General features: G+C 51.0%; 2 protein-coding genes across 6 annotated transcripts in view; one reads left to right on the plus strand and one right to left on the minus strand.

Moving 5' to 3' along the window:
- Positions 1–14661, minus strand: part of RNF213 (ring finger protein 213) — a 322271-nt gene that overhangs the window by 231172 nt on the left and 76438 nt on the right. For all 5 annotated transcript variants that reach the window (XM_050763979.1, XM_050763977.1, XM_050763978.1 and 2 more), the window contains 7 exons: positions 13998–14215; positions 12648–12788; positions 12377–12541; positions 9643–10798; positions 6180–6373; positions 5505–5663; positions 1232–4843 (listed from right to left, as the gene is read on the minus strand). In XM_050763979.1, coding sequence (XP_050619936.1) covers positions 1232–4843; positions 5505–5663; positions 6180–6373; positions 9643–10798; positions 12377–12541; positions 12648–12788; positions 13998–14215 — 5645 coding nt within the window. The remainder of the gene's footprint in view (positions 1–1231; positions 4844–5504; positions 5664–6179; positions 6374–9642; positions 10799–12376; positions 12542–12647; positions 12789–13997; positions 14216–14661) is intronic.
- Positions 1–14661, plus strand: part of EIF4A3 (eukaryotic translation initiation factor 4A3) — a 321735-nt gene that overhangs the window by 87718 nt on the left and 219356 nt on the right. The window lies entirely within an intron of this gene.

The following is a 14661-nucleotide window of genomic DNA, read 5'->3' on the forward strand; positions in this document are numbered from 1 at the left end:
AGAGGCCCATGCCTCTGCCTGCTTGGTCACTACTTGAGATTCCCATGATCCCTTAGGGCTCAGCACAAATGCCATTTCCTGTTATAATCCGACTTCATGCTTTCAGATGGAGTTCGTGGTTGGTACCGCCCCTTCCCCCAGATGTCATTCTCCTGCCCCACAGGCCACTCCCCCATCACAGTGCAAGCGGAAAAGTTCCTCAAGACCTGCCTCCCAGCCTAGCCTCACCACTGAGCTCAGATTCCTACGTCCAACTGCACGATGCATCAAAACCTGTCCCCAGTGGACATCATCACTGGCCCCCCAAAACCTGCTGTCCATTCCTGGGTTATCTGTCATGATGCAGCAATGTCCACTCATCTGAGTCCAGGGAGCCACCGTGGACCCCTCCGCCCCCCACACCCTTGCTCGGTGGTAGTGTTGGCCCTGCCAAATGGCCTCCTAAGTACCTCTCGGTTCCATCTGCTCCTCTCCTTTGTACCGTTCCAGCAGCCTCCCCACTGGCCTGTCTTTTCCACGACAGCCTTTCATCAGACTCCCTTCACCCAGCTAGGGAGACACACGTGCCTCCAGCGCCCGCTCCGTAGGGCTGAGATGTGGCTCCGCAGGGCCACTGAGGCCCTCCAGCAGTTCTCTCTGACTGCACCGCATCGCCCCATCTCAGCACTCACAGCCTGGAACCCTAAGCGCTGTCAGCGGCTCTGCCCACAGAAGGCCCTCAGCCTACAGTCCCTTCCCCGCCATTCTTCCCCATCAGCGAGGGGCCTCTCCTAGGGAACATCTCATCTGAGCTGGCATCCTGGTCTGCAGTGCTCCCTGCTGCCTCTAAGCACAGCATTTATCATATGATATTGATGGCATCTGATCATGTACTGGTCTCTCCACACTCCCTAATGCTAACAAAGGACAAGAGCTGCAGAGTCATCTCTGCATCCCCAGTGCCCTCGGCCCGGTCCTGGAACATGGTACTTCATTTGTTGGTGTGAACATCGTGTGTGGTGCTGTTACCGGCATGGCGCACTGCACAGACCCAGGCACTCAGCACCTGGTTAACTGGACCTACATAGATACTTGGCTCTCCCCACACTTACCACGGAGGAGAGCCCAGCGTCTCAGCATCTGCCTGCAGGATCCCTAGCCACTGCCGGGGGAGGAATCTTGAATCCTGACGCTAGGGATTTAGGACTCTCGGGTGACAGAGGATAGGGTACGAGTGCAGAAAGACAATCACCTCTGTGAAGATGGCATGGCGCTCCAGGTCTGTCGTGTGCAGGTGCATCTGAAGGAAATCTGCAAAGGAGTTGTGCCTCTGTCTGTAGAAGTACTCCTGTGACAGCGACTTCCCTGGGAACGAGCCCAGCGAGGAGGCGCTCAGCCGGACCACGGCATCGGGCGTAGCGCAGTTCAGCAGGATCAGTCTGGCCTCCTCAGCCACCTTCTGGTAAAGTTCCTCCGTCAAGGCCTCTCTATGACCCTGCCTCTCTATGACCTGCAGCACCACAGAGGCGCAGGCGTCCGAGTGGTAGCCGATGAAGACGTCAGAGGGGCTGTACTTGTGCCTGTTCAGGAAATGCTCTGCTTTGACATCGATGAACTTCTCCACCCACGCACGGAGCTCCTCCACGACGCTCTTCTGCCATTTCTCCAGCACCGTGTTGATGTCCAGATAGTGCTTCTCCAGCCGGTTAATGAGGGGGATGGGAAAGTGTTTGTACACGATGTCTTTCTCTTCAATGACGATCAGGCGGAAGTTGGGGTGAACCCGACATTTGACGCGGTGGGTCCCCAGACCGAGGTCCACGTACTTCTGGCCGCCGAGGTGGACGTAGTACTGGTTGAGCGCGTCGTAGAGGCTCTCGTAGAGGTTCTGCAGGTTGAGGAGCACCACCATCTTGCCTGTTTCCATGCAGATCTTCACACGATTGATGTTTCTGCAGATCTGGGTGTACTCCTGGTCCTTGGGGAAACCAGAACCAAAAATGATCTCCGGCTGCTGGTCCTCCTTGAAGAACGTCTGCTGCAGGATCTGCAGTGCCACGTAGTTTTTGGTCAGCAAGAGTAAGTAGCGGGACTCAGCATCTTCCAGCTGTCCACCCGGGACCTTCTGAGAGGGCCCAAAGATGTTCTGTTTGATCAGCTGCAGGGGACTCACTTCCTCTGAGCACTTGGCCTCAGGCAAATTGGCCAGGAAGATGTCTAACGCGTGGATGTCATCCTTGCCACTGAAGTTCCTAAGGACAGCCTGTGCAATGTCTTGCGGGGAAGGCTTTCTATTTGAAGCCTTCGCTGCAGCAAAGACCATTTTGATGAGGCTGTAGTAGTCACGAAGCCCGAAGAATTCCTTGTCCTGGTTCTCACACACCGTTTCGTAGGCTTTGGCAAAGGACGCAAAGTACCCTTGGATTCGGTCCTGGATGAGGCTGTCTGAGGAGCAGATGCCCTTGGCACTGTCTATGAGCTCTCGCTTGTTGGGGCTGCCGCGTGACACGAAAATGCCCCGGTTCATCTTGGCAGGGTCAAGGGCCCAGTTGGAGATGCCCACAAAGCCAACCTTTTTGTGGGGGGCGGGATCGTCTTCAATGCATCCGTCTTCCAGCAGCGGGTGCAGAGTCTTCAGGGGCATTTTGGGCGAGTCTTCCGCCAGCCCCACCTCATCTAACACCACCACGGAGACATACTGCTGCAGGTCCTTCCCCTGCTGAAAGCGGGCACACTGCCGGAAGGTGCCAATGATGCCCTGTGGGGTGGAGTGCGGGCTGCACTGGAACGACACCAGGTGGACCTGCTTCAGGCTGCGGAAGAGATCTGAGTAGGCGGCCGGGCCCTGCATGGCGTCAGCCACGATGGTCTTGGCGAGGGACTTGGAGCTGCCGGGCTTCCCCACCAGGAAGAGGGGAATCTTCAGCTCGATGCAGATGACCATCATGAAGACATTCTCCTTCAAGGCCAAGTTCTTGGCGATGGTTTTCCTCAGAGGTATGCCGTCCAGAAAAAGATCCTGTGCCCGCGTTATTTCGTCCAGAAGCAGCCTGCTGTCGTCATACGGTTTCGGAAAGAACCTGGCGATGGCCTTCCGATATGAATCTTTCTTTTCTAAAGAGGCGTGGTAACACACCCCGATGGCCAGCATCAACGACCAGAGGACGGGATCTCTCTCAAGGTGATTTTTGCTGACGCTGGACTTGGAGAGAAAGGAATTCAGCTGCGCTAAGAGCATCGCACTGTGCTCGTGGAACCATCTGAAAACTTTCACACAGCGCTCCACGTCCCTGAGGCTGACAAAACCACACTCATCTTCTCTTTTCCTCATGAAACCCTGAGAGGCGCAGAGGACTTCTGTGATCACGCGAGTCTCGTTTTCATCTAGGCTGATGGAGTCAACCAGTCTCTGGACAATCTGCTGGATGTAGAGCTTTTCAGCAGCGTCACTCAGTTGTCCAAAGTCCCACACCAGAGGAATCAGGCTCGGGGGCAGAGCGTGGACTCGGTACACCAGCTGCCTCAGAGGAATGGAGCCCAGCTTGTCGGCCGTCTCCTCCGCACTCACCCTGTAGCCCAAACCAGCTGACTCCAAACGGCAGATCATCTCCTCAGAGTGCTTCCGGTACGGGTTGCAGGCGGCTATAATATGCAGGCCAGAGTCCCTAGCCAGGGGCTGGCCGTCCACCGTACGATCACACAGGACTTCTTTGATACAGCTTACAGCTTCCGTGGTGTTGGCTTCATCAAAAAACAAGATGGTGTCCAACTGATGTTGATCCTTATTGGCGAAGGCCACATTTTCAGCCTCCCTGACTCTGGAGTAGATCATGTCTGCGGTTGTTCCTCCATGCACCTTGACCAGCTTTATGGTGTCAGCATCGGCACCAGCACGCCGCAGGTCGCTAAGGAATTTAATAAGCCTGGTTTTGCCACAGCCAGTTTCTCCCATGATGATAACCGGGATCCCACACCGGAACCGCATCTCAATGGCAAGGATCTTAAGCATATTGTCTGTCGTGAGCTCATACGTTTCGTCCGGGTCAATGGCCCAGCGGATCCCTAAGGTCAGGCAGAGCCTCTCAAGTTTCTCGTGTCTGGGCAGTTTATCAAAGTCGACATTGAAGGGCACCCTCTGGAGCAGCAGCCCCTGATACAGGTCCATGGTCATGACATCTCTCTTGATGACCTTCCCAGTCAAGTGATTGATGGCGTCGACACTGCCCTTGCTGTTGGGCTGCAGATAGAAGCCGATGAACGTCATGGTGGTGCGGTCGTCATTGAAGAAAACGTATGGGTGAGGCTCCGACTCCCACCTCTTCCGGAGAGAGAAGGGTGCTAGATCTTCTTCCTTAACCCCATCCATGGTGACCATGTGCTTCCCCGGGCTTTGGTCAGAGGTATGGAGTGTTGGTGTGGCAAAATCTCTTGCCATAAAGATCATGAAGGTCACCACAAAGTTCTTGAAGCCTCTCAGCGTGTCGCCAATAAAACTCGGATTGCAGAAGAGAGAGGTCTCGCAATCTCGGAGCTGATAATTCAGGAACCGAGCAAAGTTCCGAAGCTCTGACCAGGATGGGTTTATTACCCCGCAGTAAATCAGGAAATGCTGGAGGCATTCCTCCGGGGTGCCTTCGACAGAGCCTTCCTGATACTCAAACATGTCTAGGTCTTGGTTTTGATGGAATCGTCTTAAATATTGGTAAGGTCTTTGGAAAGTTTCGCTGCAGAACTCCCACCGATCCATCCCAGGCTCTGTGTCACTCCTCTGAGGACTCAGCTCCATGTCTATCACCTCTTTGGGAGGCCTGCAGGTGACTTTTGGGAAGATGTCAAGAAAACTGAACTGGGGGACACGTGTACGCTGGAAAGGAGTGACATGAATGAAATGGTTACAAGAAAACTTTCTAAGAAATGCTTTTGTGTCTTAACCCTCCACGTTATCTATATTGGATGGACCTTTATGAAAAATGCACTGAAAATATGTAGTTTTCTGTATACTCTTTTTTTACACAGAATATCTTTCGCACGTTAAGTAAGGCATTGTTGTGGGAGCTGCATTCTGAGCCAGGAAATCACTTTCTAGCCCAGCTTCCTAAAACTAAGTTTCTCCACTAAGCACACGTGTGTATGTATGGGAGTGAACATAAAACTCTCTTTTGCTAAGAAATTTTTACGACAAACATCTCCTTCCCATCTTAGCTGGCATTAGGAAAGATGACTTCTTTCAGCAGATGAATTTACTACATTCAGAGTGCAGCTGGGATTCAGACTGGGCATACAGCATGAAGCCTGAATTGAACAGACAAATTGAAGACACTGCTAATTAACAGAAGAGTACTTTTATCCCAGACATGATTAAAACATGAGTTTAAAGATGGGCTTTTCTTTACTAACACCACACTCAGCTGCTGCAGTATGTAAGGCAAAGCTATGGAGTCACCTAAACACATCGCTACATTTCAGTAAGACCAGAAGGACCCCAGGACCCCCAACACCAGGTGAAAATGCCCCACAGTACAGACCAGCTTTGAAGACCTCCTCGACGGCACTGACGTCCTCCTTTCCAGGATTTCAATGATATACAAATGGCAGGGGTTCCGAAGCCACATTTTCCCGTTTATATCCATTAAGTATTGTAAAATGAGGAGCTTGAAAAGAAACACCCAAATTCCAGTCTGCACCTAAGGACAGAATAGCACGAGGTGTAAACACACAACACGATGGTGAGTTCTCCCAACTCCAAGGACCCCCCTTATTTTGCTCTTTGTCACGATGATCTTGATGGTCGACATCAACAGTTCAGCCAGCAACGGCCCACGTCTCCGAGGGCAGCCCCGTAAGATCCTAATACTGTATTTCCCTGTACCCTTTCTATGTTTAGACACACAAACACGCCGTTATACAACTGCCTTCAGGATTCAGAACAGCCATATGCAGCCTAGGAGCCGCCGTGTGTCCCACGAAGCCTGTGTGTGTGGTGGGCTTTACGTCTAGGTTTGTGTAAGCGCACACCGTGACGCTCACACAGGAGGAAATTGCCTGACAACACACGTCTCAGAGCGTGTTCCCGCTGTTGAGCTTCATAGGACTGTGCGTGTGGAAACGAGGAATTCTTATACATGGGAAGGAGTCACGCAGGGACTTGGGGACCACGTCTTTACTGATGTGGCCATCAGCTGATGCTGGAGGGCACTTACTGAGGAGGTCACGTCCAAATGAAAGAGCATGGGGACCTTCTGATACTGCGCGTCCAGGAAGGGCAGCAGGGCACCCAGGACTTGGCTCTCATCCACCTGAGGGTCGATCAGTCGAATCGTTTTCAGAGGCACCTTTTTCCTGTTTAACTGTATCTTTAGCTTGTCGTGCAACCTCTTCACGTAGAGAGACTTTCCTGTAACATTAAAATATAGAAATTAGGGCTGGGCGCGGCAGCTCACACCTGTAACCTGGCACTTTGGGAGGCCGAGGCAGGGGACTCACTTGAGGTCAGGAGTTCGAAACCAGCCTGGCCAACATAGTGAAATCCCGTCCCTACTGAAAAAACAAAAAAATTAGCCAGGCTGGCCGGGCGCGGTGGCTCAAACCTGTAATCCCAGCACTTTGGGAGGCCGAGACGGGCGGATCACGAGGTCAGGAGATCGAGACCATCCTGGCTAACACGGTGAAACCCCGTCTCTATTAAGAAATACAAAAAACTAGCCGGGCGAGGTGGCGGGCGCCTGTAGTCCCAACTACTTGGGAGGCTGAGGCTGGAGAATGGCGTGAGCCTGGGAGGCGGAGCTTGCAGTGAGCTGAGACCCGGCCACTGCACTCCAGCCTGGGCTACAGAGCGAGACTCCGTCTCAAAAAAAAAAAAAAAAAAAAAAAAAATCAGCCAGGCGTGGTGGCGGGCACCTGTAATCCCAGCTACTCAGGAGGCTGAGGCAGGAGAATAGCTTGAACTCAGGAGGCAGAGGTTGTAGTGAGCAGAGATCACGCCACTGTACTCCAGCCTGGGCGACAGAGCGAGACTCTGTCTAAAAAAATAAATAAATAAATTATATATATATATATATATATATATATATAAAAATATATATATATATATATATATATATATATATATATACTTTATATATAATTTATATAAATATATAAATATATATTATATATAAATAAATATAAATATAAATATATATAAATATATATAAATATTATATTTATATATTTGTATATATAATTTATATAAATATAAATATATATTATATGTAAACATAAATATATGTAAATATAATATATTATATATTATATATTATATATAAAACATATTATATAAAATATATATATAATATAAATAAATATATATTATATATAAATATATACAAATTTTTATATATTATATATAAATATATTATATTAAAAATACATATTTATATATTATATAAAAATATATATAAATATATATTTTTATGTGTATTATATTTAAATATATTATATACAAATATATATATAAATTTATATATATTATATATAAATTAGGTCCCAGGGCTAGGACAAAAAGAGAATCTAGAAAGATCCACTAGAAGTTAACTTCTCTTTGTATAAAATTCAAAACTGCTGCAACATCACATCAGATTGAAAAATACGCTCTCGAATCTTCACATTTCCCAGGCATTACCTACTCATTCTCCTGACCACCTCCTGCCTCCACATGACAGCAGGCAAAGCACCGTCCTGTGCCACTTAACACTAGGAACACATTCTGGAAAACGCACTGTGAAATGACTCTGTCGCTGTGAACACCACACAGTGTGCGTGCAGAAACCCAGACACTACAGCCAACCACACACCTGAGCTAGGTGGAATAGCCCATTGTCCCCGGGCTGCAAACCATGACAGCATAGAGGCATCCTACGTACAGTGGGGAGCTGTGACACAGGGGCAAATATCTGAATATCTGAACGTATTCAGGCCAAGCAGGGTGGCTCAGGCCTGTAATGCCAGCACTGTGGGAGGCCGAGGCAGTTGATCACTCAAGGTCAGGAGTTTGAGACCAGCCTGGTCAACATGGCAAAACCCCATCTCTACTGAAAACTAGTCAGGCGTGGTGGCAGGTGCCTGTAATCCCAGCTACTCGGGAGGCTGAGGCAGGAGAATCACTTGAACCTAGGAGGCAAAGGCCACAGTGAGCCAAGATCATGCCACCGCACTCCAGCCTGAGTGACAGAGTAAGACTCCATCTCAAAAATAAAAATAAAAACATCTAAATGTAGAAAAGGTACAGTAAAAATATGGTATTATAATCTTTTGTTCTTTCTTTCTTTCTCTTTTTTTAAAAGACCAAGGTCTTGCCCTGTTGCCTAGGCTGGAGTGCAGCAGCACAACTGCAGCTCACCACAGCCTCGACCTCTTGGGCTCAAGTGATCCTCCCGCCTCGGCCTTCCTAGCTGGGATCCCTAGCTGGGATCACAAGCACACACCACCATGCCTGGCTAATTTTTAAAGTACAGTTTTATAATTTTATGGGATTGTGGTCATATATGTGGTCTGCTGTTGACTGAAATTCCATTATGCGTCACATGACTAGCTAATGAAAGTCACAGCAAAAGCAGAGGTTTCATCAGGGAGGGGAAGAGTAATGTTCATCCCAGCAGGATGGGGTACTGCTGATAGGATAAAGTCAACAGAACAGAAGCTACTATTTCTTTTTAAGGGAAACAAGATGGCACACGAAGGGTGGGTCAAGAGACACGGCTTTCTTTTCAAGTAGAGCAGTTCTACCCTCCTCGCTCACATGACCAACATCAACCCCAAAGAGGCCAGTGGCATTTAAGGGGAGAAGAAGTAAACTTCAGGCCGGGCGCGGTGGCTCACACCTGTAATCCCAGCACTTTGGGAGGCTGAGGCGGGTGGATCACCTGAGGTCAGGAGTTTGAGACCAGACAAGCCAACATGGTAAAATCCTGTCTCTACTAAAAATACAAAAACTAGGCCGGGCACGGTGGCTCATGCCTGTAATCCCAGCACTTTGGGAGGCTGAGGAGGGCAGATCATGAGGTCAAAAGATCGAGACCATCCTGGCCAGCACGGTGAAGCCCCATATTTACTAAAAATAAAAAAATTAGCTGGGTGAACTGGCGTGTGCCTGTAGTCCCAGCTACTCGGGAGGCTGAGGCAAGAAAATCACTTGAATCTGAGAGGTGCAGATCACGCCATTGTACTCCAGCCTGGGTGACAGAGTGAGACTCTGTCTCAAAAAAAAAAAAAAAGCAAAAATTAGCCAGGCATGGTGGTGGGCACCTGTAATCCTAGATACTCAGGAGGCTGAAGCAGGGTAATCACTTGAACCCAGAAAACGGAGGTTGCAGTGAGCTGAGATCACGCCACTGCACTCCAGCCTGCTGACAGAGCAAGACGCCATCTCATAAGAAAAAAAGTACACTGCAGAGATGTTTGCTGAGAGGAGGAAGGGAATGGGGCGCCCAGGGAATGCCCACTGTGGGAGACCAGGTGACCAGGGTGCCTGGTTCTGACACAGACCCTGATTGACACCCACAGATGAATCACACCCTCCCTGAGCCTCGGTTTCTCCACCCTCAGACAGGCTTCATGTGCTGGAGGGGGAAGGGCCCCGGACAGTCCCTGGGAGACGGGGCCCGCCCACCCTGCCGCTCTCCTTACCAACACCTGCTCGCTCGGAGGCCACGATCCCAACACACAGGCGGTCCTTGAACACGGCCGCCGCCGACAGGGTCTGCTTCGGGACCCGGTAGTGATCTGCCAGGTAGGCTTGGATGGCCTCGAGGGGTGCCTGGGGGGTGACAAAGACCTTATGCTGGCTGAAGGCAGAGGGGAGGTAGCAGTGCTCCCAGTCCCCATCGCAGACCATGACGAGCTGGTAGTCTTCGCGGTGCTGCTGCGTGCACAGTTTCTGGAAGAGCTCCTCGGCCTGGCGCGCCACCTCGTAGCTCAGCTGATCTGCGAACAGCAGGCTGTAGACCTTGTGCCCCGGGGAGCCCGGGGTCAGGCAGCGGCGCAGCAGCAGTGCCACCTCCTCAAAGGTGGTTGCCGGGGTGCAGAGCAGCACCTCATCGTAGGTGGGCAGGGGCTGGCTCGGGGTTTGCATGTAGACAGCCAGGGCGGCTGGCAACACCTCCGAGTGGCCACACACAACCAAGTTGGGCTGGCCGACTTGCAGACCTCTCGGGAGATGCCGCTCCACGGGAGACCCACCCATCCCCGCCAGGTGAGCCAGACAGCGGCCAAGGGTCTCTAGGTCGAGGCAGTCGGGCAGGAAGGCAGGAAGGCACTCCATGGACTGCTCCATGATGACCCTTAGCTTGTCCGCCAGGCTGAACTCCGAGAAGAGCATCAGTGGGAGCTCCTCCGTGACTGTCCTCACACGGTACCTGGCGGCCTCACTCTCGCACCCCACAGAGGCCCTTAAGACATCCATCAGGGTGCAGTTGCTTTTGATGAAGGACAGCATCGTTAGAGCGGCGTCACTGGGAGGCTGCTTCCTGAGCTCAGTGCTCAGGGAAACCAGCTGCTCTGCCGTGTAGAAGTTCAGGTAGAAGTGCTCCGTCCGCTTCTGGGTCACGAATTTCTTCCAGCTGTCAAGGAAGTGCTCCATCTGCCTGCAGAGGGCTGCCAGCAGCTCAGTGACATCTCCACCCTCCACCAGCTCCATCACCAGCTCCAAGCCAAAGTTCATTCGGATGGACACACCCTGCTTGGGGGAGCAGTAGGCCTTGGCGGTCCAGGTCCTGAACAGCATATTCCCAGCAGAGCGCAGGTCGATGAAGGCCTGGCTGAGCCTCTGCACGCTGCAGAAGACCTGGAGACGAAGAACCACGAGGTTGGCTCACAGAGCCACGTGAGAGGGCGACACGCTGCTCTGCAACAGCACACAGGCCTCCCTGTCCACGGGCCTACTGCATGATCTGCGCTCACAAGGCCGCCCTCCTCATCTACACAACCCACCCGAGAAGATGGCTCTCTATGAGGAAAAGAGTCATTGTAGAGATAAACGGTATCATTTGTTTTAATTTGTTTTAATTTTTTTTTTTTTGAGATGGAGTCTCGCACTGTCGCCCAGTGGAGTGCAGTGAAGCGATCTCGGCTCCCTGCCCGCTCCGCCTCCTGGGTTCACGCCATTCTCCTGCCTCAGCCTCCCAAGTAGCTGGGACCACAGGCACCCGCCACCACGCCCAGCTAAATTTTTTGTATTTTTAGTAGAGATGGGGTTTCACCGTGTTAGCCAAGATGGTCTCGATCTCCTGAACTCGTGATCCGCCCACCCCAGCCACCCAAAGTGCTGTGATTACAGGCGTGAGCCACCGCACCCGGCCTAATTATTATTTTTATTAAGATGGAGTCTCACTCTGTCGCCCAGGCTGGAGTGCGATGGCGTGATCTCGGCTCACTGCAAGCTGCTCTGCCTCCCGGGTTCACGCCATTCTCCTGCCTCAGTCTCCTGAGCAGCTGGGATTACTGGCACCTGTCACCATGCATTTTTGTATTTTTGGTAGAGACGGGGTTTCACCATATCGGCCAGGCTGGTCTCAAACTCCTGACCTCAAGTGATAGGCCTGCCTCGGGCTCCCAAAGTGCTGGGATTACAGGTGTGAGCCAAAAGTGCTGGGATTACAGGTGTGAGCCATGGTGCCCAGGCTGTTTTAATTTTTTTTAATTATCTTTTTTTAATTGGGAAAAAAAAAACTTCATACTTTTTGAGACAGGGTCTCGCTATGTTGCCCAGGCTGGTCATGAACTTCTGGGCTAAAATGATCCTCTCACCTTGGCCTCCCAAAGTGCTGGGATTACAGGTGTGAGCCAAAAGTGCTGGGATTACAGGTGTGAGCCAAAAGTGCTGGGATTACAGGTGTGAGCCACCGCGCCCGGCAGAGATAAAGGATACCATTTGTAAAGTACAAATCAACTTTAAAGAAAGCACCCATAATAAAATTGAGAGACTGTTACGTAAACCATTCATATGGAGTACACCATTCTCCATATGATTACTTCTGTTCTGTCCATCTAAATCTTAGTTATTTGGATTCTTGCCGATTTACAGAGAGAGGCAATTCAAGTGTCTTTCTAAGGGCTATCTGCTGGTGACCGACCTCCTTCTCAGCGCAGTGGACAGGCTGCCAGCTTGCAGTGTTCATCCTGCAGGTCGTAAGGAGGGACTAACCCAGGGGCCCGCCCGCCTTAAGACCTCTCTCTGGGGCCACAGACTGGAGTTCCATGCACCCTGCAAATGTGCCAGCTCTCCTCTCCATGGGCCTAAGAGCAGAGCCCTTCTTATCACGCAAATCCCAAGTCAAACCCTTTCCGTGTTCTTGGGGGTACCCAGCCCCCACGGATGAGATGATGCCACCAGCTTAGCGCCGCTGCAAAGATGCGTCCTCACCTCTGAAAACCTCTCCACTTCCGTGTTGTTATGATCCTTCTTGCCAGACATCAGCATCAACTTGTTCAAAAGCTCCTTCAGCTCCTCTAAACAGTACTCCCGTGGCTCCTCGTGGCTGCCAGGGATCCCAGGAAGGACCAAGTGCAGAACCGTGTCTGGGGAAATCTGTGAAGAGCACAGGCGAGAAGTCGCTTTCCTGGGGGCAGAGGCCCCGGACTGGCAGCAGCCCGCAGACAGGCGGCAGCTGCACCGAGGGGTGGGGACCGCTCACCTTTTGGCCACCTTTGGGTGCGTGGATCACATACATGCCTCTTTGGTTGATGGCCGTGGCCAGGGTCAGGGATGAGAGTTCCACAGACCCATGACTCTCCTTCACAGTCTTCAACCACTCCAGGTTCCTGGCAGAGTCACACTGTGGGGACAAAAGGGGAGAACACGGGCCACAGTTGGAGAGAGCATCTTGCCCTTCTCCCTCCTGCGGTCGGCCTCCCGCCTCTGCCTCGCTGCACAGCCTTCTCCCCACGCTTCCCCAGGGCTCAGGACGCAGTCGCCCACCCAGCGCCCCGGCTGGACCAGGTGCGGTGCCACCCTGACAACGTGATGTGTCACTCAGTGCTGCTTTGTACTCGCTGTTCACCCACATTTCCTCTAGTGCCTGGTGTCCCGGCTGGCACGTGGGGGCACTTGGCTTATATTTGTGGAGGAGTAGAAGGGAATGAGCAGCTGCCCGTCTGCCTCTCCACCAGACGCCATCATTCTGCCAGGTCCCCAGTGCAGAGAACCCTCAGGGAGTGATGCTGGAAGCAATGGCTGTGGGAGTCCCAAGTCCCCAGTGTCCTTCTGTGGCCCCCAAGTACAGTAAGAGGAGTTCAGGAAAAAGGACAACAGAGGGTTTTGTTTGGAAACTCTCCTGAGTTTCTAGCAGAAACATGAACATAGCTTTACCTGCCCTTCCATATGTGACTTCTTCCTCCACCCATGTGCAGAGCATACCTAGATATGGTATCTAGTTAAGCTGCATAAGTCAATTCAGACCCTGCTACAGGAAGTTTACTTAAATTTAAATGTTTACTTTTTTCTTTCCTTTTCTTGTTTTTTGAGACAGAGTCTCACTTTGTCGCTCAGGCTGGAGTGCAGTGATGCGATCTCAGCTCACTGCTATCTCCGCCTCCCGAGTTCAAGCAACTCTCCTGTCTCAGCCTCCAGAGTAGCTGGGATTACAGGCGCACACCACCACGCCGGGCTAATTGTAAATGCTTACTTTTTTCTGATAAAATATTATATCAATTATAGAAAATAACAAAAAGTAACAGAATAAAATGACAATTACAACAATTCAGAGAAAACTCCTGGCGACATTTCAGCCTATTTCCTTTCTGTCTTTTTTCCATGTGTGTTTTGCACCTTAGAGATTACTATGTGTCATGTCATTTTGTATCCTGCTTTCTAAGTAACAAGATGGTGAATTTCCATTTAGGAAGAACAGCTTTTCAAATATCATTGAAAATGGCTGTGTACAAACCTACCACACAGGTGTACCACCGTTTGCAGTCACTCCCCTAATGTTGCTAAGCCACGCTGTATTCAATGTAATCTGCATTAGAGCCAGAATAAGACTCACCAGTTTCCTGGGCAGGTACTGGTCATTGTCCAGAGCCTTCCACAGCTCTTTCAGATGCTTCATGAATGCATCGAAGCCCACCCTGGGGTCCAGCTTAAACAGCAGGGATGCGTAGCCCTGCACGGCGTCATGGAAACAGGCCACCCGGTCCACGTCAATGTCATTCTCCCCCGCTGAGATGGAGGCCAGGTCCACAAACACCTTCAGCTCGTTGATGCCTGGGGGAGAGAAGAGGGGAGGTCAGCGTGGGACTATTCCGTGATAGCACAAGACTCGGTCTTGGGCAGTAATCCTTACTGAAGCTGAAATGGATATTTCATACATTTTTAAGGTTCTGTCCACTTTCTGCTTTCAGTAAGAGTCCAGAACACCTAACCTTTTGTAGTGTTTGTTTTTTTTTTTTTGAGACAGAGTCTCACTCTGTCACCCAGGCTGGAGTGTAGTGACACGATCTCAGCTCACTGCAACCTCCGCCTTCCAGGTTCAAGTGATTTTCCTGCCTCAGCCTCCCGTGTAGCTGGGATTACAGGCGTCCACCACCACGCCTGGCTAATTTTTTGTATTTTTAGTAGAGACAGGGTTTTGCCGTGTTGGTCAGGATGGTCTCCAACTCCTGACCTCAGGTGATCCACCCGCCTCGGCCTCCCAAAGTGCTGGGATTACA

This window comes from Macaca thibetana, chromosome 16, assembly GCF_024542745.1.
Source record: "Macaca thibetana thibetana isolate TM-01 chromosome 16, ASM2454274v1, whole genome shotgun sequence".
NCBI lineage: Eukaryota > Metazoa > Chordata > Mammalia > Primates > Cercopithecidae > Macaca > Macaca thibetana.